At 36.7% G+C, this 26,034-nt stretch overlaps 2 protein-coding genes across 11 annotated transcripts; both read right to left on the bottom strand.

The window, feature by feature from the left end:
* Nucleotides 1-198: 198 nt before the first annotated feature.
* Nucleotides 199-5,127, bottom strand: LOC148862829 (carbonic anhydrase 2-like). Its single transcript, XM_088979950.1, has 9 exons — nucleotides 5,067-5,127; nucleotides 4,268-4,343; nucleotides 1,960-2,118; nucleotides 1,778-1,826; nucleotides 1,514-1,630; nucleotides 1,362-1,415; nucleotides 1,168-1,244; nucleotides 913-1,018; nucleotides 199-600 (listed from the first exon to the last, which is right to left on the bottom strand). Exons 2-9 carry the CDS (start codon nucleotides 4,315-4,317, stop codon nucleotides 433-435), a joined length of 780 nt encoding a protein of 259 aa, XP_088836076.1. The 5' UTR covers nucleotides 4,318-4,343; nucleotides 5,067-5,127; the 3' UTR covers nucleotides 199-432.
* Nucleotides 5,128-12,941: 7,814 nt separating this feature from the next.
* Nucleotides 12,942-25,547, bottom strand: LOC148862828 (carbonic anhydrase, chloroplastic-like). 10 transcript variants are annotated; one of them, XM_088979946.1, is made up of 11 exons: nucleotides 25,412-25,547; nucleotides 20,462-20,543; nucleotides 17,884-17,945; nucleotides 17,338-17,484; nucleotides 16,947-16,995; nucleotides 15,474-15,590; nucleotides 15,219-15,272; nucleotides 14,481-14,566; nucleotides 13,809-13,914; nucleotides 13,381-13,557; nucleotides 12,942-13,182 (listed from the first exon to the last, which is right to left on the bottom strand). In XM_088979946.1, exons 2-10 carry the CDS (start codon nucleotides 20,513-20,515, stop codon nucleotides 13,393-13,395), a joined length of 840 nt encoding a protein of 279 aa, XP_088836072.1. In that variant the 5' UTR covers nucleotides 20,516-20,543; nucleotides 25,412-25,547; the 3' UTR covers nucleotides 12,942-13,182; nucleotides 13,381-13,392. The 10 variants fall into 10 exon arrangements, with proteins under 10 accessions (XP_088836072.1, XP_088836068.1, XP_088836071.1 ...); XM_088979942.1 differs by having other exon boundaries at nucleotides 13,399-13,557; XM_088979945.1 differs by lacking the exon at nucleotides 25,412-25,547 and adding an exon at nucleotides 21,331-21,527.
* Nucleotides 25,548-26,034: the final 487 nt, after the last annotated feature.

Genomic DNA, 26,034 nt, shown 5'->3' with positions numbered 1-26,034 from the left:
TTTTTGAACTACACTCCACCTCAGAAATCATTTTTGCAGTTCCCTCCTAGTCTATTAATAGCTCTCCTATAAATCACATCCTACTCATAAATTTAACATCAATCCACGGCCAGGATTCAGTCCACCCCTAAAAAATCCTAGCTCCACTTAGGGGTGGACTGAATCATAAAAACCCATACAATTATTGAAGCTCCACACTGGTGATAAAATATTACACTGACTTGGGGTATTATCATTAACAAAAACGAACAGAATTAACAAAGAAATGAAGTGCACACACAAGGAAATTACTAATAGCTAGCTAGCTCTTCATTTATTTATTGCACGCAGGCGATGGTATATATATATATAGCTGGAACAAGTGGGGAAACATAGTATATATATATATAGATGCATGGTTGAAGTTGAAGTGCCAAGTTTTTAAAATATATATTAATGAATGAGAATGGGAGGACAAGCGCCAAAATGGACGGACCAAAGCTCAAAAGATCCATTAACGAAGTCGTAGTAGCCGGCCTTCAAATACAGAGTTTTTTTGAGCACAGCATCTCTGACGAAGGGATAAGTCAGTAGGTTGAAGAGCGATGCGTTCACAGCCTCCTAGAATGCACATTTTATTAATTTTACAAAATTAATAACTGAAACCATTAAACCATGCATTAGAATCTAATGTATATCAATGATTCCAGACCCTTAATTTTAATAATCGTGAATGAACTAATTAGGGGCCATTTGGTTTGTGAGAAGAGGGATTTGGAATTGACAACTTTGAGCGCAGAATCTGAATTCCGTTCTTATTTCCGATGAAATGACATTCTCTCATTTGAGGGAATGGCCATTCCTCCTCCCTCCGATTGCAAACCAAATGGATCCCCTTAAAGTAATAGATTGGATTGGTAGGTCTGCACTCACCTTTTCACAATACATGCATTGTTCCTCGAAAGGTAAATGGCTATGGTCTAAAAGCACCTTCTCCTTTGCCGGCAAACCGATCTTGACCCAGTCTTCTATGAAATAACTGCAACATGCGCGCAAGAGATGGATTATTTGTTTGTATATATATATAGCAGTCATGCATGCGCAGCTAGCAGAGCCTCTTCATTTTGGTTTCATGCGATACTCCCTACTCACTAAATAATATATTACAAAATTAATGAAAAAACTTACGTAGGGGAATGGGATTGCTTCATGAGTGCCTCTATCCCACCACACCTGCTGTGTCCGATTACCATGATTACCTCCACCTGTGGAATTTGTATATATATATATTTTAATTAATTAATTAATTCCCTCTCTCACAAGTCACACCAAAAACAAAACCTGAGAAATTTCTAATAATGCATGTATTTCTGAGTTCTCACATGAAGATGCAAGACTGCATATTCGATGGCCGCCCCAGCTCCAGAGTATCTAATCTGTAGATACACATACAGACAGATAGACAGACTCTATATATTATCAATCAGAAGTAATAAGGTGGAGGAAGAGATATAGGAAAAGAGAATTAGAGGACCTTGTCGAATGGTGGCACCATATTAGCGATATTCCGGACCATAAAGGCTTCTCCCGGTTGGAAGTCCAGTATATTGGAGGGGCATACTCGGGAATCAGAGCATGCAAATACAAAAAACTGCAGTCAATTACTATTTGTCATCATCATCATCATATTCAATTAATTGTGTTATATATAATATGGGATATGGATGGATATATTGATAATAGCTAATAGCTAGTATTAGTAGTACTGGAACTGGAAGATAGCAAGTGTATAAGGTACCTTTGGCTTCTGGCCATCGGCAAGTTGCTCGAACTTATGGGGATACTTACTGTAAACAAAAATACAAGAAGGAATCGGTTGGATGAATGGAGGGTTAACAATGCACATATATAATTCAAGCAATATTATTTAAACTATAACCATAACAGTATGAGAAAGTAGGATGCTTAATTAGTGCTTACTTAAATATCTCCTTCTTGAAGTGAAGGAAACCCCCTTTTATCCTCTCAAAGGCGTCAAATGATGGTTCATTTTTACTACACTCCTCATCAGCTTCTATCAACTCGGCTGTTAGTTGCTTGATTTTCGCCGCAGCCACTGCCTCCATGCTTCCCTTCTTCCTGTAACCCAACAATTAAGTGCAGTCTATGTTAATTATTTTTATTTTTTTGAATTGAAGGATGAAGCTAGCTACCAAATTAAGGCACACCACTAAGGTCATGTTTAGGAGTGTTTAATTTAAAAATAAGTGTTTATTCGAATAAGTACTTATTTGCATTTGGCATACTTACTTGGTAATCTTTTTTTTTTCTAATAATCACTTAAAAAGCATTTGTGATTATTTTGTCATTTTTCTTTCAAATTTTCAAAATATACCCTTATGATAACACTTTTACTAAATTACTTTTATAAAAACATTTTTGTGAAAGTACTTTTATGAAAATGCTTTTACGAATACACTTTTACAAAAGTACTTTTATAAAAACACTTTTTTGAAAGTACTTTTGTGAAAGTATCTTTATAAAAGTACTTTTTAAAAGCACTTTTACAAAAATACTTTTGTGACAACACTTTTCTGAAAGTATTTTTTTTTTTATAAAAGCACTTTTACGAAAGTACTTTTATAAAATCCAACTAAACATAACTTTATATGTGGTATTTTAAAATTCAACTAGGGATAAATTTTGACGAAAAAAATTGAATAAGTGCTTATTGTATAAGCACTTTACAAAAAAGCTAGAAATTTGGGCTTAAAAAATAAGCATTTATTTTGGGCTTATTTCCAAAATATCAATAAGTGCTTAATAGCCCAAATAAGCACTTATTTTTAAGCACTCCCAAACATGGCCAAAGTCAATAGAAGAGGGAGCCACAGTCCAAAATACTATATATGATGAACTACTGGGTGGACTTTTCTCCTTTCAATTACATACAAAAGTTTTTTATTTTTTGGGTAAAATTTTTAAATTACCCTTATAGCTTAGCTAATTGACTAAGTATACCCCTTCTGTCAGTATTAATTTAACAACAATTGGTAATTTTCCTAAACAGTAGGGATAACCTTAAAAAAAGTCAAATAGTAGGAGTATACTTAGTCAATTAATTAAACCATAAGGGTAATTTAAGAAATTTATCCTTTCTTTTTTCATACCTCTCCGCTCTAACCAGTAGGTCTATTCCATACCTCTAACCGGTAGGTCTATACATGTCTCCTTGTGCAAGCCTGCAAGGTGGATTTATATTCCTTTTTTTTTTTTTTTTTTAAATCTATCATCTAAGATGAAACAACTATCAAATCACCGTGGAATACCCTTGATTAAATTGATATATAATTTGTTACCATTGTTGTTTCTACCTAAAACAAAACATTATTCTGAGTTGATTAAATTGATATATAATTATTATATATGGTTGATATAGGCATGTATGAAAAGTTATTTCTAGAAATATCAAATTGATGTTTATTTCTGGAAGGGGTAAAGTTTAAAATATTCTAACTGAAATAATTCTGGCATAAGATGTAATTACTATACTATTTCTCACCAATTTGTATTGATCAACCCAAAAGATCTCAGGTATAAACAACAATAATACCAATACAACCAAAGGTGAGAGTATCATTCGTATCCATTTACGGGGTTTATTCACTATGTCAAAGCCTTATAGCAGATTGAAGAGAATAACTCATAAGTGGGCCTTCCAATATTTTGAATGTGGATTATGGATGGGGGATCGGATCTAGTAGGCACAACATAAGTAAGCATGTTAAATGAGCATTTGATAAATATTTTGACAACCGTTAAAGGTGAGTTTTAATCTTTTTCAAGAGTGGGCTGAAGGTATTTTAAGGAACAAGTGTAAAAAAATTTTCAAATGCTCATTTAAATAATAATAAATGAATCTTTTATTTTGCTCTTAAGAAAGTAAATAAATAAATAGACCATCACTCATCCATAACAACAGCAATAATAATAAATAATAATAAATGGATCATCACATGTTCAAAATTGAATTTAGGCGATTATGCTGACTTTCAGTGGGCCTCACTGGTTTGATGGTGGTCCTGTTCCTAGGACCATGATTCAGGTAACGTAGGTGGACGTAGGGCCGAAACTGAAATCACGGGTCAATGGCTCATGAGCTTAGTTTTGGAAATTTTGAAGAAAAAAAAAAAACCCAATATTCTAGTGGGTATTTAGTACAGTTGGACATAGTATCGGAACGGTTGGAAAATAAGAAAACTGTGACTGTGTTTTGCAGAGGATATACCTGACGAGTTTGTCCAGTACAGCAATGGCTACTTCATATGAATCCTCCATCTCCTATATATGACTTTGCTTGCTGCCTATGTACATCCAACAAATTAAAGTGTGAATATATATATATTTTACAAAATGAAACAATGTTGAAGAAGATCTATGCAATTACCATACTCAGGAGATCTATATATGGAGTACGTCTTGAAAAGTAATTTAATTTGCCTAAGTCATCTTAGGGGTGGAAAGTTCGGCTTCTATCAGGGCAGGTCGGTGTTTGCACCCTTCAAGCAGCCCCTTCAACCTTGTATTATAAATATATCCCATAAAATAAATTACATAATTATAGAGATATTCCCAACGCAAGACTGTAAAGACTGTTGGAATAGACATTGCCCTGACTGAAGCCGGATTCATTTATCTCTATAGCTCATGATGCATTAAGCTAGCTAGGAACCCAACTTTAATAATTGCCCTTCTGGGACTGGGAGGGCTTTGACGCTGCAGCATGCAGGTGAGCCCCCATATATAGAAGTAAGAAGCTATATAGTATATATGGTGGGTGAAAAACTTGGAAAGCCGAAATACAGTTAAATTCAGCTAATAAATAGACTTTCTGTTCTTCAACACAGCTCAATCAAAGCTGAAGCTCTTCCAAATACGCTTTAAATATAGTCCAAACCCAAGCAATCTTAATGATCTATACTATACATTCAGGCCAGAAATCGGAGAGTTTTGAAGAATAACGGTGTAAAGACAAAAGATTAAAAACAAAAATACATGAGGGAGGAAGAGAAGTATTCACAGCAGACCTGCAGGGACAAATGACCACAAGAATGGTTTACCAACTCAGGCACAGAACCAACACACGATGCCAAGCTCTGTGGGTTCAGTCTCTTTTTATAGAGGAATATGGTTGCTTGCATGTTATATAGTTTAGACAACCCACCTAATAAGTTAACCCTGGTTAAGCTAACCAACTATGGTTAAGCATGGATGGATGGCTGACTTGCAATGGCAACGTGCTTATATTAATCTACTTTATTCCTCTGTGTCTATCACATGATAGTTTTGGACAAACGTTTTATATATATAAATAAAACAAAAGCGGGTGTACCTAACCATGCAATCAAGAGTGAACGAAAGAGCCAGTCATTGGTACACATTCTACATATATATTGGTTCCATACACGTCCAACGGGTTGGGTTTAACCAATCAACGGCTTGGCTCACAACTCTCTTATCACCTTATCGTTGGTTTTACAGCCACCCACACACAAGAAACAACAACCATCACGTTTTAATTAGCTATGTATATATATATATATATATATATATATAATCCAAACTCACATAAGTATGGTAAAATGTCTCATTCATAAGTGCAGAAATTATTTAATAATTAACAAAGCAACGTGAATAATGATATTTTCATGTGGATGGTTGACTATATAACAATAATAGAACTAATTTGCCAAGCGGATTACATTAATTAATGATTTAAATCTTACATAATTATATAGTGATTCTTTAATTTTTCTCCTAGTGAGAGAAAGGGTTTCTGTCGTCCCGATCCAGACTCCTCCTCCGGTCCTGACCCTGACATATATATGGTGGACCCAGGAGCATGGAATAATGCAAGCTAGAAATTGTGTTGAGGTGTGAGTTGCATGTGGAGTTTGGACTGGACGCGTGAAACGTTGTTCAAATGAACGATTAAGGAAGCGTTTTATCTATGTGTTTTCTAGCTAGCTAGATTTATGAAGCCATGACTGGATACTGCAGACCAAGGTTCCATCAATAGGTAAAAACGGTGGTTATATGCCGCAGACATCATTAATGGTGCTCTGCTCTCGCTGCTAGTATATACCAAAAGTTATTAATTTTGACATGTGCATACTGTTAAGTCAGAATGGCTTGCTGGTCTTAGCTTGAAACCTCTCGCAGGGAGGGGATTTCCATTTTGCCCATCATAAAGACCCACGACTTCTCTTAGGCCTTTCCATTTTTAGTTTTGTAACATCCATCTAACGTAGGGCTGAAATTGGTATTCTCTTGTCCAAATTTTAACTTTAACCTAATCCAATTAATTCTAGAAAACCCGAGTTCAATTCATTTATAATTATATTTGACCCTTCATCCAAATTAAATTGATATAAATTTGTCATGATTTAAGTCTCATGCTCATTGGTATAGTTGTAAGCAAGATGGGCTCTAGCCAAAGAAGTGCATGGTGCTCGAGTCTCACAAGGTCTGACGCAATGGCAAAGAAAAAAAGAGAGAATCTAGCTAGACCCTCTCGTATTCAAGTTTTGGGTTCCCATTTGGAGATGGGAATTCATTCTATTTAAGGCCATTCGCACGACAATTAATTAAATAAGGCCATTCAATTCGCAGTGTGTTCATCCGCTACCCTTATGGTCAAGATGCGGTTTTTTATGAAGATCAATTCCCTTTTCAGCCTCGTCACTCATGCCAACCCCCACTGCTCTTTTGATGTAGCATAGCAAGTGGCAGAAAATTCTGCTGGTAGTTACGTTTGTTATATTAGTTGGGATGTTAGACAATTATGTTTGTTATATTAATTGGCATGAGTTGAGCTGGCGGTTGAACGAGCTGTTATAAAGTTCTTGTACTGAGTTGAATAGAGACGGAAATATACTTCTACATTCTCTCATTCCCTTCTTTCCTTCTTGGCTTCTTTCTTTCCTTATCTCTGTTCGTGTGGTTTTCTTGTGCTAACCATACCTGCAGGATAATCCAGCAGTTCTCGAAGTGCTTCACAACCTGAGATGCATCATTGGTATCAGAGCTTGTTCTGATTCTGGATAATGGTGGAATCAACACGACAACAAACTTCCATTCGAGATGTAGAGGCAGCTTTAACAAGGAAGTTGAATGAATCTAATGCTCGATTGGATCAATCCATCGCTGGGCTAAAGGATATGATAATGACACTGGTTAATCAGTAAGAAAGGCATGAGCAGACAGGGGAGACATCAGGGAGAGGACACCCAAGAAATGGTGGAGATGGTAATTCTTTCTCTGATTCCTCCTTCTCCACGAGGCTTACAAAGGTAGATTTCCTGAAATTCATGGAGACTATGTGAAGGATTGGCTTTACAAATGTGACCAATTCTTCTCTTTGGATAACACTTCGTCTATTGCTAAAGTCAAATTGGCAGCGATCCATTTGGAAGGTAAAGCACTGCAATGGCATCACGCTTTGATGAAGTCTAGACTCACTAATGACCTCATGAATTTGGAGGATTATGCTAAGGCCACCGCGAGTAGGTTTGGTCATGCCTTTGATGATCCGATGTCAAAATTAATGTAGCTCAACAATCAGGCTCTATTGTTGAGTATATGGAGCAGTTTGAGAACATCTTGACCATGGTGGAATTGACTAAAGAATATAAAATCAGTTGCTTCATTACCGGGTTAGAATATGAAACACAGATGCATGTGAGAATGTTTCATCCCATGACTATTAAGCATGCTGCCAACTTAGCAAAGTTATTTGAATCTGTGCAAAAGTACAAACAGTCAAAGTATAATTCTCAAATCAAGAATGTGTATCTGAAAGCTGTGAGTAATAATCAAACTTCTAAACAAGGTACTATTTAAACCCCACCATTTATTCCTCTTAAGATTTAGGGAACACCTATCTGGGACAAGCCACCTACGGTGTATTCAGCTATGGAAATGGCTGATAGAAGAACTAAAGGGTTGTGTATGTTCTGTGATAAACCCTTTACACCAGGACACCAATTGAAACACAAGAGAGCCCAACTATATGTTGTGGAACTAAATGATGATGAGGATGAAGATGACACTACAGAAGAATGTAAGGAAGAAGAACCCCCCTATTGAGCCTTGCATATCGGTGAATGCGATTACAAGAAACTCACATTTTCAGACTATGAGGGTGACTGGGTATCACAAGAAACAACCTCTACAAATCTTGATTGATAGTGGTAGTACACATAACTTTGTGGATGAGCAAGTTGTGAAGAAGTTGGGGGGTAAAGTGGAGACCACTAAGCCAATGGTTGTATCAGTAGCTGAGATACAATAAAGTGTATATAGCAGCAGTCAGTAAAGGATTTAGTTGGCAGATACAAGGCACCACTTTTGCAGTAGATTGCATGGTCTTAACTTTAGGATTCTGTGATGTGGTACTGGGAATTCAGTGGCTGTCAACCTTAGGACCTATAGTTTGGGATTTCCAATAATTGAGAATGGAATTTAGGGTTGATGGGAAGAAGCATGTTGTCAGAGGAGCTACCACTAATAAACTAAAAGCAACTGATGGCAAAAGAATATCTAAATCACTACTGCAAGGAGGACAATTAGCCTTGTTGCAACTCTGCAGTATTGAAGAGGATGTTGATGCTACTGTTTCTCTGTTCTCTATTACTCTGAATAATGCAGCCAAACCTGAAGCAATCTGCAAGATCTTGGACAAGTACTCTACTGTATTTGAAGAACCGATGGGCCTGCCTCCTTACAGAGAAGGCTTTGATCACAAGATCCCAATTGAACCTGGGGCCCTCCCTGTCAATAAGAGGCCATACAGGTACCCATCTTTATAGAAAAATATTATTGAGAAGTTGGTAAATGAAATGTTGGAAAAAGGTATTATACAACTTAGTGTAAGTCCTTATACTTCTACTGTTGTTCTAATGGGAAATAAAGATGGTTCATGATGCCTTTGTATAGACTACAGGGAATTAAACAATAGAATTGTGAATGATAGGTTTCCTTATCCCTCTTTTGGATGATCTCTTGGATGAGCTATCTGTGGTAGTGTATTTACTAAACTGGATTTAAGATCTAGTTACCACCAACTTCGAATGCATAAGGAAGATGTATTCAAGACAGCTTTTAAGACACATGAAGGGCATTATGAATTTCTGGTGATGCCCTTTGGCCTTACAAATGCTCCATCTTCATTTCAGAATTTGATGAATCATGTTTTTAAGCAATATCTTAGAAGATTTGTCTTAGTCTTTTTTTGATGATATTCTACTGTATAGTCCAAATTTGTAGACTCATATACATCATTTGGAAGCTATTTTTGAGTTACTGCCACTACATTCTTTGTATGTCAAGAGAAGCAAATGTTCCTTTGCTGCTTCTAGAGTGGAGTGCTTGGGGCACTTTATTTCTTCCCAAGGGGTTGCTACTACCCCTACTAAAATTTTAGCAATCAGCAATTGGCTTCCACCTTCTAACTTGAAACAGCTGAAAGGATTCTTGGGATTATCAAGATATTATAGGAGGTTTGTGCAGCATTATGGTCAAATTGCTAAGCCTCTCACTGATCTTCTCAAGAAAGATCAATTCTCATGGAATGAACAGGCCCAAGTGGCTTTTGACCAATTGAAGGAAGGTCTCTGCTCTGCCCCAATCCTAGGTCTTCCTGATTTTTCTAAGACTTTTGTCATTGAGACTGATGCTTCAAGTGTGGGTATTGGTGCAGTTCTTATGTAGAATAATCATCCTATTTCTTATATAAGTCACACCCTCAGTCATTTGCATCAAGCAAAATCAGTATATGAAAGAGAGTTGCTAGTTGTCTTGTTTGTAGTCAAAAAATGGAGTACATACTTATTGAATAGACATTTTATTATAAGGATAGATCAGGAGAGCATCAAATATTTGTTGGAGCAGAAAATTTCTACTCTAGCACAACAGGAGATAATGGCAAAACTGATGGGCTATGACTTTGAAATTCAGTACAAAAAGGGGCAGGAAAATAAGGCAGCAAATGCTCTTTCCAAGTTGCAATCTTCAGAGCTTCTATTATTGGCCTTGAGTGCACTGGATGTAGACTTGTATCAACAATTGCAGTAGGCTTGGAATACTGACTCAGCTTTACAGAAACTGATCATTGAGCTTGAACAAAACCCAACAGCTCACCCTCATTATACTTGGAGTAATGGCTAATTGTGCAGAAAAAGGAATTTGGTTGTGGGGTTTTCTACTGCTCTTAAGCAGTCTATTCTTAAATGGATGCATGATTCACCATTTTACTGAGTTCAATAGAGACAGAAATATACATCTACATTCTCTCATTCCCTTCTTTCCTTCTTGGCTTCTTTCTTTTCTTATCTTTGTTCGTGTGGTTTTCTTATGCTAACCATACCTCTAGGATAATCCAGTAGTTCTCGAAGTGCTTGACAACCTGAGTTGCATCATCTTCGTGAATACCACAATCCTACCCTAATGCTGCTTTTGCCCATATTGAACCTACCTTCTTTTTAGTAGTCTGTGATCCTAATTGGAGGCGTGCTATCGCTGATGAAATAGATGCCCTTGAGTGAAACAAAACATGGCCCATCGTTGATTTATCTCCTGCAAATGAGCCATTGGCTTCAAATGGGTATACAAGAAAATGTTCAATGCTGATGGTTCAGTCGAACGGTATAAAGCCCATTTAGTTGCTAAGGGCTATAGGCAAGTTGAATATTTAGAATACCACGATACATTTGCACTAGTGACTAAATTAGTCACTATTAGATGTCTCTTGGCTGTAACCACGACAAAACATTGGGATTTTCATGTAAACAACGCTTTCCTTCATGGAGATCTCCATGAAGAAGTCTATATGCAGATTCCTTTTGGTTTTGGTAGGATGCCTTGTTTATCTCACAGTAATAAGGCCTGATCTTAGCTTCGTTGTCCATCGTCTTAGTCAATTCATACATGAACCACACCAAGAACATTTAGATGCTGCCCTCCATGTTTTCCAGTTCTTAAAGGCAACACTACATCATGGCATTTTTTACCAGCTTCAAATAACCTTGTTCTTCATGGGTAATGTGATTTCGATTGGGCCTCTTGCCCCTCAACTCCAAAGTCGACAATTGGCTACATTACAATGTTGGGTAGCTCTCCCATTTCATGGAAAATAAAGAAACAACCCATAGTTTCTAGGTCTTTTTTCGAAGGAGAATACCGTGCCATGACTACCACAACAGCTGAAATGTTATGCCTAAAACGGGTCCTTGCTGATCTTCATATTCCTCTTGCATCTCCAACGCAGTAGCATTGTGACAGTAAGGCTGCACTACATATCACTACTAATCCCGTTTTTCATGAAAAGACAAAACACATCGACATCGACTATCTGTGAACAAATACAGTGGCAAGAGATTCAGACCTTCCACCTTCCAAGTAATTCTCAACCTGCAGATCTCTTCCTCTCAGTAACGATAAATTCATCGATCTATCATCCACATCGGGCATCGTATCCACTGAAACTCCAACTTGAGGGGAGGGTATCAGAAGTATAACAGAGCAAGATGACAGCTATAACAAAGCAAGATTACAACTGTAACAAAATGGCCACTTGGCCAACTATACACGAGTATGTTAGAACTCTATCTATAAATTAGCCATCTATCTAATTCAATAACTTTCTATTCTTGCATTTCACATTTGTTTGGTACCATTTACAGCTTTTTTTTAGTTAGGCCAGAGTTCATATTCTAATACTAAGTCGGTGTAAATCACCAATCAAATGGCTTGGTATGTTTGATCTGTTCGGGTTGATACTAGGCTGGCCGTGTTTAATTGTGGTCTTTTACAAGCCGATGATCTTAAACTATTTTATTCTTTTAATAATTATAATATATGATCGCGTTTTATTTTAATATAATAAATATACGATATTTAAAGTTGATCTGAATCGGATGGATTAGATATTCAAATCCAAATGCTAATGGATTAAATTGAAATTTAAATAAGTTCCATTTATTTATTTGTCACTATCTCATAATACACATGCGACTCTAGGGTGAGAACAAAAAATAGTTAAATTTTCCTGCTGCGTCATCGGCAGGTTAGTTCCTATTTAAATATTATTTGTTTGTTGTCCTAATCTAAGAATATATTTGGTCTGTAATACATTATGACACGATTCAATTTTGTAAGTTTGTAATTAATTTTCTTGCCTTTGGAATATTTCGTACATGGTGAAGGATCCCAGCTTAAATGCTATGATATCTCCTTTAGTAGCCAGCAGTGACCAACTATTAACATGGAGCAAAGGTGCCATTAGGTCGGAGGGATTTTTGGTCTAGTTACAAACCCTTAGAATTAGATAGATTAAAAATAAAAAATAAAAAAAAAACCTCAGAAAACTCCTCATTCAGCATCTTGATTCGCTGAATATGAGAAATGTGGCCGAGACCCATGTATATGCATTGTCCTGTGTCCCGACTCCCGACCAAAATATGCTCTGTTTCATCAAATTCTTATCCTTTCCTTTTCCCTTTTATGTGCGTATGTATGGTAGGTGGTGCAGAATTACTTAAGTCGTTAGAATTCAGAAGATGGTTAATTAATTAAGGTAATGTTAGGCACATATAATAGATTAGAGGCTAATATATTAGCAGGCAGATTTGACGACCCTCCGTGAGTCTGTGACTGACTCTATACTAACACATTGAAGTCAAATACATCCAACCTTTTGAATTGATACATCGTCTTATGCTGAATCTCGATTTCACCAGAACCCAAGTTTATTTATTTTAACTTAAGCTTATCCCATTCAGAGTTCATAAAACTTGCAGTTTTAATTCGTCCAGAAAGAAATAGCGTCGAAGTGTACAATCTGTATCATCCTTTCTACTGTTTGCTTTGGAAGCTAGAAAGAATAGGTATAAGAATTTTGCGCATTGGGCTAAACGATAAAGAAGTTGCATTCTAACTTTTGGAATAAGGGTTTTTATGATCTACAGACCCCAATTTAATTTAAGTCCAATAAGAAGAAAGAAAGAGGCTTGATCGTTGTGAGGTGATGGTGATGTTGTTGTTATGGCTCTTTCCAGTTTCCATCACCTCTCAGTGGGGGAGATAAAAGAGATAAAAGCAGAGTCTCTAGAGCTTCCAGTGCAGTATCGAAGCCACTTCTCTTACCTAAAAGAAGAGAACGCAAACGGCACATCAATTTCTTTTATTTGAAACTTGATAAATCTAACACACAAGAATTCAAGATGCCCCTCTTGGCTACCAATTTTTTTTTTTAATTAATTTATTTTATATTCGCCCGTGATGAAAGCTACTCATACACGATACATATTAAGAAACAAGAGATGGAAGGGATCATTGACTGACTGTGGTGGATGATCATACAGAGAGAGAAGGTGTGAGGCCGAAGTCGAGCCCCCAAAGCTCAAAAGTTCCGTTAACAAAATCGTAGTATCCGCCCTTAAGTGCCAGAGTTTTCTTCACCAATCCTTCTCTCACAAACGGATAAGTTAGTAGGTTTCCCAGGGATACATTCACCGCTTCCTGCATTTACATTTACAGTGGGACAACAAAAAAGATTCAATATAGATCACAATTATTGAAGGTGGGAGGGTCCCCCCTTGCACATTTGAACCGTCATTGACATTGACATGATCGATCCTAGAAATTTGACATTAATTATTTGAAAAAAAAAATTGAACTTTTGAATGTGGACTGTCATGTGAGTGCAATTATATATTGTGTCTTATAGTCATTAAAAGGAAAGGAAAACCAAATAAGACGGAACTAATTACCTTTTCACATTGGGAGCATTGATCAGGGAACGGCAAACTACTGTATTCAGCATTCACCTTGTGCTTGGCAGGCAAACATATTTTCACCCAATCTTCGATGAAGTCACTAGAGATGATAACAAATAGTAAATAATTTTATCCTTTTAATTTATTTAATTATTTTCAAGAAAAGATACAGGTTACAACAGACAGGGAGCCAGCAATGGTAAATTTCAAGGAATAATAAACAAGAAAAACGATTATTAATAAATTTGATTCAATTCGTTTCACGAAATTTGTTACTCATGCCACGAGAAGGTGCAGTCAAAGCAATTAGCGAATCCCCTACGCATCTATGGTGGAAAAGGTGTGAACATTAAAAAAAGTTGGGTATATATACATACTACTTAATAAAGAATAAAGGTGAGATGCATGCGAAACATGCATGAAGGATGATAAAGATATAAAACTATAACTTTTGGAAGATTCCCAAAATAATAAATTAATAATAATAATAAAATGGTGAAAGGACCATTCTTGAGTCTTGGAGTCTTGACAAAAATATTGCGGGATGCAATAGATGCCAGAATATACCCAAGATAAAGTTAAGCAGTGGAGAATGGAATTAATACTGTAGAGAAGATGGAAATAAGAGGAGAGGGGAGGATTGAGATTGAGACAGAGAGGACGTACGTGGAGGTGGAGCCGTCGTCGGGGATAGACATGAGCCCCTTTATCCCACCGCAACAGCTGTGCCCAACGACCACGATGTTTTGCACCTGTTGAGTTTACGCAAAATCATACATACTCGTATTAAAGATTTGGTAAAAATAGGATGAGCTACAGTATATGTAAGACGGGGGTAGTAAAGTAAGTCATACTCATATTAAAGATTTGGTAAAGATCGATTCCAGGTAAGTCATACGTCCTTGTAAGAAACTGCCCGCCCCCACCAAAAAACATTACCCTATAATCTCCTTGTTAATGTGTTGTCATATCTACCCGTGCTAACCACCTATTCTTTAGGCTATAGGTTAGGTTGGACTTGTTGTGTGTGGTTCCTTAATATTTGAAGTCGGAGTTTGGAGTACATGTTATGTCCTTTTTCCACACTTGGTGGGTGGTTGGCACTTTGGCAAGAGAATGTCATTTTGAGGGGTTAGGTATATGTAATGGTGGAGAAAGAGGCATGAGTGATGAGTGGTGGCTAGCAAATAGCAATTCCATGGGGGACAATTGGAGTAGGGGGTGGTTGTGGCCTTGTGGGGACCTAAAGCAACAACCATACCACAAACTTTGAATCATTTGTCATTTCCACTCCTACAACCTTCCTACAACCTTCCTGTTGGGAAAGGCCATATTAGTGAAAGAAAAAGTAGAGGATGAGTGTATAATGGGGATAAGGAAAACGATTCATCCAAGGATATTTACCTTGAGGTGCAATACGGCATATTCGACGGCCGCCCCAACTCCCGAGTACCTGGTCTGCACCCCACATACACACACATAAACTTCCATTTCATTAAATAATAAAAATAAAAGTAATTTTACATAAATTAAAAGCTAAATTCAATATGCAACATGGATAGATCGAATCCATCCGGAAAAAAAAAAAATCGTTAATTGAAAAGTAATTAATTAGCGAGGAGGGGGTGTTGTATAGAGAATAGAGAATGGAAAAATCACCTGATCATATGCGGGAACCATGTTAGCGATGTTACGGACCATAAAAGCCTCTCCCGGCTGGAGATTTAGGATATGCGACGGGCAGACTCGAGAGTCCGAGCACGCAAACACCATAAACTGCATATCATTAATCATTTATTTACCCCACCAAAAACAAAACAAGAACAAGTCAATATATGTCGATTCAACTTAATATCAAAATTCACATGTGTTGCCTCTTTCTATTTTACTCTACTTTAATCTAATAAATAATTAGGATGCAAATTGAATCAGATTGGGTTGAACATTTGTCGAGTTTTGAATGAACCAGAGCCCAACCCCGAACTCGAGTTGAAATTCTTCATCTCGGGGCAACTCCACTTGCACCTCTTGTCAATAAGCATCTGTAACTTTGGATAAGCTACGGTAAGTGCCAGCAAACACCTAACTAGGGATTATCATTTCATAAACAAGCCGATTAGTTCCTGCCTTTCAGTTTTGGGCTGTGGTACCATAATTAAAGTCAAAATACTTTTAAACCCCAAAATACAAAGCCTAAAAGTGAGGTTTTCTCACGGTTATACAATTAGATAAGCCCAAGGGCCATGGCATTATTACAATACAACAAGCCGAGGCCTTTACTAAAAAATTTTAGGGTGGGCCTGGGCCCAATGCTTTAGACAGCCCACAATTTATATCCATGTAGATATTGATTATATTATATATAACAATGCCAATTTATATTGAAATTCATATACCCAAGTTCGGCCCGGCCCATGATTACCTCTAAATACAACTATATTAAGATCACAATAGTCAATAGTATAGAAAAATCACCATCATGGTATCATCCAACACCCATCATCATTAATTACTGAAGACCTTGCAAAACACTTTGGTTTGGCCCTATATATTAAACAATTTATAATGGGCTTTCCCGGTATCAGACCTTTGGAGCATCATAGCTTCACCCTTTATAATGAAGGGTTGGGTCAATTACATGAATGCATGATGACTGGGATTCCATTATAGAGCTGACATCTACCGGCCACAACACATTGTTGATCTTGTTCACCCTATAAAATACAAGAAATGTGCTCAATGTGTAGCTGGGTGAACTTGGCCAATAATATATTGTGATCAGCAGGTTCAAGTTCTCCATTCTGGCCATCATAATAGTAGTAGTAGTAAAAAGGATACTTAATATGAAGTGAGACTCAAACCCTTCCCAATCCCATCTCCTTGAGTTCACCATGACCCTTTATAAAGGAGGGCACGCTCCTTTCTCATAAAAAGTTTGGACCTTCCCCACATTGACAGTCGCACTTAATTTACTGCGACGCTGCTGTCTTTATTTATTTATTTTTTATGACAGTCGCACTTAATTTCTTAACCGTATTTGTATTACCGTGGTCCGTGGACAAGCTGTTCGTGTTGAAAGAGTACATGATGCTCTAAAATCTAAATCAGTAGGAGGAAGCATAAGCACTGTACCTTTGGGCTCTGGCCTTTGGCTAGTTCCCCGAACAATGCAGGACTCTTCCTGTATTTTATATATTAAACAACACAACACTGGTCAACCACGGAGTGTCAGTGAACTACAATTATTAAATAACTTCATTTGTTAACATCTTTTTTAATTTGATTTTGGTGAATTCGTTGTCATCAATCATCACCATACCTGCCCATAAACGATTGTTAGTGCATGTCAAAATCTTGCAGCTGTTCCAGCAAGAGTGAACCAATCATAATACACCACGCCAGTTGTATAAAAATAAAAAATGTGGCCCACACTATCAGGATGACGTGGTATATTATTGGTTGGGCCAGTATCTATTGTTACAGGTCAGGAGTAATTAGGGAGAGTGTAAGCGCAACCACATACTGGAATTTCTCAGTCTTGAAGTGGACGAAGCCGTGTTTCATCCGCTCCACCGGATCAAACACTTTCCCATCGACCACCGCCCCTTGCAACTCCGCTGTTATTTGCTCTATCTTCGCCGCCGCAACTGCTTCCAGGTCACCCTTCTCCCTGCATCCATCCATTCCAAAATGTACCAAAACACTTATTCGCGTGTTAAAATTTAATAAAATAAGTATTCAGAAAAAAAAACCCCTCAAAATGCGGCCTAATACGAACGGCTGACGTTCACTCCCACTCGGAGTCGGACACCCGTGGCCCGTGGCCATGGGTACTCGGTAGGCATTAGGCAAGTGATTTATAAGAAAAAGAGAGGCCAAAATAAACATCCGGTTTTGGGTCTATCCATCCACTGATTAGTTATTACTCTTCTCCAACCGTCTAGGCGTCAAACGCAACGCAGAGACCAGAGATGATGAGAAGTTGAGAACGCGCTGCACGAGATATCGGTGAGAGAAGGCGCAAGACACAGGTAGAGGTAGGTTTGCAGAAAAAAAAAAAAGAGGGTACCTGAGAAGCTGCTGTAATCCTGCAATGGCTTCCTCGTATGAATCCTTCCCCATTTCTTCTCTCTGCAGTTTTATTGACCCATACATTAGAGAAAAACAGATATTATAGAACAAAAATCAGTTTGACAGACCTATAGAATTATAATAATCTTTCTCCGCATCACTAATTTTTAGTTCCTTGCCAAATCATATTTTATGATCAAAATATGGAGTTTAAGCTTGTTTACGGCGAATAAGAAAGCCGAAATTCCGGATTAGTTCTCATCAGATTAAAATGAAGTGGCTCGATCTCGACGATTCAAGCCTCTTTTTTTCTAATCTACCTATAATTACTGGGAGCTTAGATCGATCGGCAACGGTTCTAAAACGTTGCTTTAATTCCTTAAAGGTAAAAGAAGAACCTTCTTAGGAATGCTTGAAAACAAAATGATACAGGATTTTAGGTATCTTGAGAACTCTGAAGGTAAAAACGAAGAGTAGAAAGAAACAGACGATCAGAAACTACATGGGAAGACGACAAATGATAGCATGTTACCCCGTGAATCACCCTGAAATAGTTCATTCATCAAAATAGTTCTAAGTTTCTCTTAATAATTCCGAAGAAAAGCCTGAAATTTTGAGAAATCATCTCCAATATCGAGAAACAAAGATGCAGATTTCATGGAGCTAGAAAGAACAACGAATTCTCGAAATAAGTTAGAAAAAGAAAACTAAACTAAAATTAAGTTGGGAGAAAGAGTTGAAGAAATCAATACTTTGATATCCCAAAATTCTGTGCTTTGGACCTTCTATTGGAGGGATATTCTTGTTGTGAATTCGCAATAGATTCTTTTGTCACCTAATCACTGGTTATCCGACAAGTGGTAGATACACACACAAACCAGACACCTCTCCCCCACAGCCCACAGCCCACAGCCCACAGGGCGATACTCTTTATTTATACTGTAATTGAAAATTAGAGCCCCCCAAAAAACGGTTATTTTTTTTAGAGAAGTACCAATCAGCTCTGATTAGAATTTACTAGGCGCAAAGTATAGGGGAAATGCATCTGACCGTGAATTGATGCCAAATTCACGGGCAGGATGTAATTTATAGGGGAGAGAGAGCTAGTTGTAGGGGACTGAAATTCAGAATTCTGCATTGTGTGTTTTCATACTTTTTCTTATTTTTTTTCGCTTTGCTGTTTTTAAAAATAAAAAAATAAAAAATAAAAAATGGCGGGACCGTCTGGAAATATGCAACTCGCGGTTATTCTGATCTGATGGCCGATTGGTTACGCTACTCACTCAGACACAAGATCGGAATCAACGGCAGGCATCTTTCATTCTCAAAAAAAAAATATAATATATTTATAAATAATAAATAAAAAAGAACAGACGAACAGTCAGATAAGGCGTCAGGTGGGCCGATGATCTAGAACCAGAGACTCTAGACCTCGTCAAACTAAAAATTTTTAATGGTTAAGGCCCGTCCAGAAGTTGACCACCTTGGTTAACGACTTCTGGAATATATGTACTAACTACTAACTGCTAAGTGCAATAAAACAACCTACCAAATCCCATAAAAAAAAAAAAAAAAGGGAGGAACTGGTTTGACCCTTTCCTGATATCCCATGATACAGAAAGTCTATTGTGAATGGTACCATCAAATTTTTTGATCTATGTCTACTCTTAAGGCTCAGTTTGGAAGGAGCATAAATACAAATTTGTAGAGTGCAAAATTATATATTTTATATTATTTTATATAAATCTATACTGTATGTATTTATATTTGTACTCCTTCCAAACTGAGCTTAAATATAATTTTAAAAGGTGATACCTTATTTTCACCATGACACTAATATTAGAGAGCATGTGCCATAAAATATAAATATTAATCACATATTATATATGGTGCGGTATTTATGAATTATATAAAATTTAAGATAAATACCTGGTATTAGTATACTAAGGTACATGCGCAAGTAATTAAATGATAAAGATATTAGTTGACATTATATAATCAGCTTTATAATAGTATAGATAGATAAAGATAAATGTTATATCAATCATTTCTAATTGTTTCTTTTTTTTCTTTTTAAAAAAAATAAAATAAAAATACATCGTGTAAATACTCTTTCTTTCTTTCTTTTTTCCTTTTGGATTTACTTTCTTTTCTTCTTCTAGATGCCTTCTGTTATTCTCTATGTATAGTATAAGAGGAGCAGCACAAGGTTTTAGCCAACACAAAATAAACAATTAATGAAGAGTGAATGCTGCTAATTAATCTCAAAATCAAACAATGCACTAACTAAGCTCCTTAAAGCAACGCGGATTGGACAATCTTATGAATTCTAACTAATAATCTCACATACATTCATGAAAATTAGGCTCAGTTTGGAAGGAGTATAAATAGTGCAAAATCTTGTATTTTGTGTCGTATTCTTTTCAAACTGAGCCTTAAATATTAAACTAGTTCAAATCATGTCTCATTCGAAACATGATTGTTTGTTTCAAAAATAAAAAATAAGCACACATACACGAAAGAAACAAAGGTTTTGGCAAGTTCCAGTGGTCGATTTTCATCGTAAGAAATCTTACAGAGGGGTTCCTCATGCAACAGAACATCATACACTTTGTTAATTTTCCAGCCATGGTGGTCTCAAGGGTTCTCCTCCCTAAGCTGGTGTGGACACACAAGGTGACAAACAAAAACAGTTTGAGTCCACAAGAAAATGAAATCTTGCTTTTCTTACATTCTCTGGATAAAAAAAGAAAAAAAATGATGTAAAGTATATATTATTCTCCGAGTAATTATCTTAAGAAGGAACTGAAAAGTAGAGTCCCCTTTTGTCATAAAATTAAAGACTCGAAAAACAAAACGAAAAAAAAAAAAAGGAAGAATCCTTTCTATTAAGTTATAAAAATATAAAAGAAATAAAAGAAAAGAGAATGTCTAGAAACATAACTGACTTGGCAACATATTCTATGAACATAAGTGACGTGACGTGGTAAGATATAATTATGTCGTGACTTCATGAGCTTCAAATGAATGGTTTTGATTGGGCATACATCCCTCCACATGGCAAAGGATGTCCTAGATAACAAATGGCATTGGCCTTAAAACTACATATAATTCATTTGTTGCCAAATGTTGAACTAATGACAGAATGGCCGTCGGCATCAATTGTAGTTTCCGAGGTTATATTGAACCTCGTGATTGCAATATTGCTAACATTTGAGAGTTGGACAATAGGCCAGGCTTGGGCCCGTCTACCAAAGCCCAGAGAAGGGAAAACAGATGTTAATTATAAAATGAATAAAAAATACTAATTAAATAAACAAATGAATAAATAACACTAATATTAAACAAGTGGTGCACAATAATTGTGCAAGACCAACAAGAATGCAATTTGTTTAAATCATATATTTTACTTGTGAACTCGAGAGAGAGATAGAGAGTAAAATACCAAAATAGGAGTAATGATAGGAGCTGGGGCAGCAAAAACAGGCTCGTTTCTAATAAGGGTAGGGGGAGGAGGAGGAGAAGGAGAAGAAGGATTGAGCCTGCAGGAGATGGAAGGGGCAAGTGTGATTCTCTTGACAGGGGAGTTGGCAAGAGAAAGGGAGGTAAGGCACCCGTTTATCGAAGAGGTCGACATTGTGCACGGGATCAAAGTGGTGACACAGTTTATACCAGTTCCAAGAAGATAATGAAAAGGAAAGCTTGGTAAATGAGAGCTTCAACCCTCAAGATGAGGATTGAATGTTGGAGATGAATGGCTGAGCCTCAGCCTCTTCACTCTTCACTCATCTCATGCACCTTGGCTAACTACATTTCAATCTACATTTTCGTTTTTTATGTTATATTGTATATATCCATGCAACCCCATGCGGATAGTCGCCGCGTGTACATTACTTCTTAATTTCTTTAATCCTATGATCCATATATTGGCATCTACTATCCACACAACACAACCCCTGGGTTAAATGGGTACTATATATATCACCTCAACCTGCAGTTTCTCATCTTAGTCTCAGAAACACTAATAAATGCATGCATCCACCGGTCCTGATAATAACACGTCAGGCGATGGGCGACGGGATTGGTCCTAATTACATTATAGCTAGCATGGTTGATGAGTGTATCGACGGCAGTAATGACTGATGGATGGATGGAGGAGGGCAAAATTAATTAAGAAATAATGCAGCATAACATGGCGACGCCAAGATTTGGGTTGGTTGAAAGAGATAAGGTTCTATCCACATCCATGTTTCTGGTGGTGGTTGTGGGATCAAACACACCTCCATTTATTCCTTCCTCCTTCCAGTATGGGGCAGATTTATGGTCATTTTTCGCTGAAGGAACTAGAGGCTATGGATGGATGTGGCAATGCAAATCATGCATTCTTTCTTTTTCTTAATCATTACTTCAAATCATGCATTCGTCATCTAAACCAAACCACTAGTAGAATTAATATATGCTGATCATGAAAGCTGAGCTAATTAACTTTAAGAAATTCAGAAATTAATTTCACCTCAACATGTATTTAACACTACTTAAAGGTATTACAAATGTAGTGTTAAGGTAATTTTGCTTTAAATCATCCTTATTAACAACAACAACACAATAATATTAATAATAATATAATGATCCTATTAATTAAGGTAGCGTCACTATAAGTTCGAGAGATTGAATAAGATTATTACACTCTAGCCAACCTACAATCTCATTAACTCGTTTCCTTAGGATGTGTTTGGTTTGAAGGAAAAGGTCCCTTCCTTTCTCTACCTTTTCCTTCAAACCAAACATAACCTTAATGCTTGCAATTGCCAGAAAGTGTCAGAGAAAATGCAGTAACTTCTAGTTTATCTTTTCCTTTTATGGACGATTTCCTCCATAACTAATGAAAGGCAGTTTTTTATATGGACCGGCATCTGGGTCTAGAAAGGCCCATCCGTAAAGTCAACTTTCAAAGTACCCGGCCTTTAACCCTTATGCTAAAGTTGGAGGTTTTTTTTTTTTTTTTTTTTCTTTTTAAAACTTGCAACTATGTATTGTTTTTTTTTAATTTCTGTCAGCATCAGATAATCCCAAAGGTGTATTTATCATAACTAATAAATTGAATAACGTTGCATATACCAGATCTCATATAATTAAATTCAATACAAAGAGTGTGATCGAAGCTTCAAACTGACTCTGTCTCTGAGTGGTTATAATGCAGACTTCAGATTGATTTCCGCATTCAACCAGGTTGGGATTTGTGGGTATACATGATGGACAGGACGGGCTATCCCGTATACACAACACAGTACATACATGTACACTCAAAGAATGTCATCATATATACAAGTATCTGGCTGCAACTGTCCAACAGAATTCCACCTCTAATAACGTTAGTGTTGCATGAGAGAAGTATAAATTGTAAACACCACATGAGTTTTTATTTGTGTTAGAGGAGTCACATTGAGCGTTTGTCATTAAGCAGGATGGGCGGGTCTGATGACTGCAAATGGAAGCAAACCCAGGTTAGATGAGTATGGATTTGCTAGTAACAAACAACCCTCGGCACATCATCTTAATTCAGTGCCACCTGTCCTCAACACGTGTAAGCTTTAGAAAACAATGTGCATACATAAAAGTGCATTTTGCATTTTTCTCATGTATCGAGTATATATGATATGAAATGATGGTGTTGTTACTGTTGTTTTATTACTATGGCTCAGTTTTGAAGGAGTACAAATACAAATGTTTAGATGTAAAATCTTGTATTTTATATGTTTGTATGTATTTGTATTGTATGGTTAGGTATCCAAGAGGAGAAACTTGGCCAATTAGGTTCACCATGGCAACTTGGTTATTGAGACTTTCTTGTAATTACATAATTACATACATGAGCAAATCAAATGTACAGATAGGTATACGGATAAATCCACAAAAACACACCAACATTTTATTCAAATAAAATGTTGGTTTAGTCAACTAAATAATATGGCACCATGGCCTAGTGTTGCTAATCATAACACCTCTTGGGCCATTTGTCTTCAAATTCCTGTTAAAAATGTCCATTCAAGATGTATTAAATGGATAATTTGGAAACCTCCACCACAAAAATATAGAGGCAACCCGGGTTTGGGTGGGGGAGGTGGGGTCATTAGAGATTGCAAAAGAAATTTCATTGCTGGCTTCTCTTGCTTCTATGAGCATTGTATCTTCTTGGAAAGTGAAAGTTAAAGCTTTTCTAGATGGTTTTCAACTATGCTCAATTTTCAATTTGAATAATATTTTGGCTGACAGTAATTACATGGTCTTAGTGAACTTCCTAAATTCAGGTTTGGTGTGTGTGTATTACCAAGTTGAAGAAAATTCCCGGTTGGCAGCCCGGCTTAGGATTTTTTTTTTAATCATATCTTTAGAGAGGCTAATTGTGTGATATATTATCTTTCGAATTTTGGAATAGATAGTTCCTCAAGCACCTATTTTTACTCAATCAATCAAATATCCATACAAGATAGATCTTTAATCCACTAAGATGACTCTGGTTTTCCAATTCCCAGGTACATGTAATGTTTTTTCTGTTCTTTTTTTTTTGAGAGTTTAAACTTTGGGCTTGAGGCAAGACGAGCTACGTCCTCCCTTGCATCATTTTGATAGTGATTTGCTTTTAACAAAATTTTTAAGGTGGCTGTTTCTCAACCTGGAGTAAAGTTCTTTGGGGAGGTCGTAGATTTCCAAGACTTTATCATTTGACTTGTGATTCTTAGGCTTGATTAGTTTGAGAAGAGTGCATATACTGATATACAAATATATACTGTGCAAATACAATGTTTAGAAATTCCATATACAAATTTTGTACAAATACATTTGTATTTGCTCTCTTCCTAAGCTGAGCCTAATAAGAGAGATATTAAGGGTAAAAGAACTTCAGTTTTGTAGCCTATACCTAAAATTTAGGTGTGTGATACAGTTGTATAATTACTTTTCAAAGTTTAGTAATATGTCGGTCTAATTACCTAAATTTGACAACTTCTTTTAAGATACAGGGAGGTAAGCTAGATTTAAGTGAGGGGAGATATATAATTGATATTCGAAAACCACAGTGAACGCTTTGAAGTTTTATATAAACTCTATTTATTAATTATTATACAACTTTTTTTTTTCTCTCTCTTTCTGTGCTTTCTGGATCGTTAGATGTACGTAACCCAAACCAAATAGATCTTATTTTGTTTTCAACTGTTTGAAGGACACTGCTAGCTAGTTCCCCCTTAAAATCTGCAAGCGGAACAGAAATTTGTTACTTATTGTGGTAAGGTAGTAGCTTTTATATCTCTGCTAGCTCCCCGAAGCCTCCCTCCCTTTCCCCACTTCCAACGTTGACACGCCCGACCGGCGGCAGGGGGAAGGTTCAGCAATCAGATTGCTCATTCATGATGTGATTAAGGGAGAATTTGGACAAATAAATGCATAAATAAATAGAGAATATATAGAAGCAGTGTAAATGCAAAGAGTCCATAAAAGAAGAAGAAAAGAAAAGATTTTTCAGTTCAAACCGTTGATCTTTCTCTCCATAAGCCAAATGCTGCAACTGTCATCCATTCTCTTCTCCAACAAATGATGCCTTGGCATTAGAAACTAATGGAAAGTTAGCCTTTGCAGAGATGAATTCTTCCTCTTCCTCCTTCCTTCTTCTCCCACCCACATAATACAGCCTTATACTATAGTCCTTGGGCGTTAGGTTGTAAAAGAAAGAGTTGGTCAAACAAGCAAAGAGAATGTTGACATCTCTCTGTCATCTTTTCGACATTTTTGTGGTCGATAGTCCAAATAAAAAATAGGAAGGAAATCCAGGGTAGACCGCAGGCCCACCAAAATATACATATTATAATAATAATAATAAAAGAAAGCAATAAGTGGCAAAAATGAGGTCATCAAGTGCATCAAACAGTATATCAATTCATCAAGCCACATCGAATCAGGTTTGGAATTAATTGGACAGAATAAATCTGTGCATCAAACAAGAAATATACATCGATTGCATGCTCTGTCTGGCTGAGGCCCACCTTATAATATATCTTGTGTCAATCAATAACATATATACAATAAACATCTCTCCGGTCACTGGTCTGTAATATTTGCCAAAATCTCTCGTCAATATACAAATGAGGAGATGAAC

Source organism: Nelumbo lutea, chromosome 3 (assembly GCF_056320005.1).
Source record: "Nelumbo lutea isolate HS-2025 chromosome 3, American lotus-T2T, whole genome shotgun sequence".
Lineage (NCBI taxonomy): Eukaryota > Viridiplantae > Streptophyta > Magnoliopsida > Proteales > Nelumbonaceae > Nelumbo > Nelumbo lutea.
Note: the sequence above shows the minus strand (reverse complement) of the source record. Positions and strands in the feature narration are given on the sequence as shown.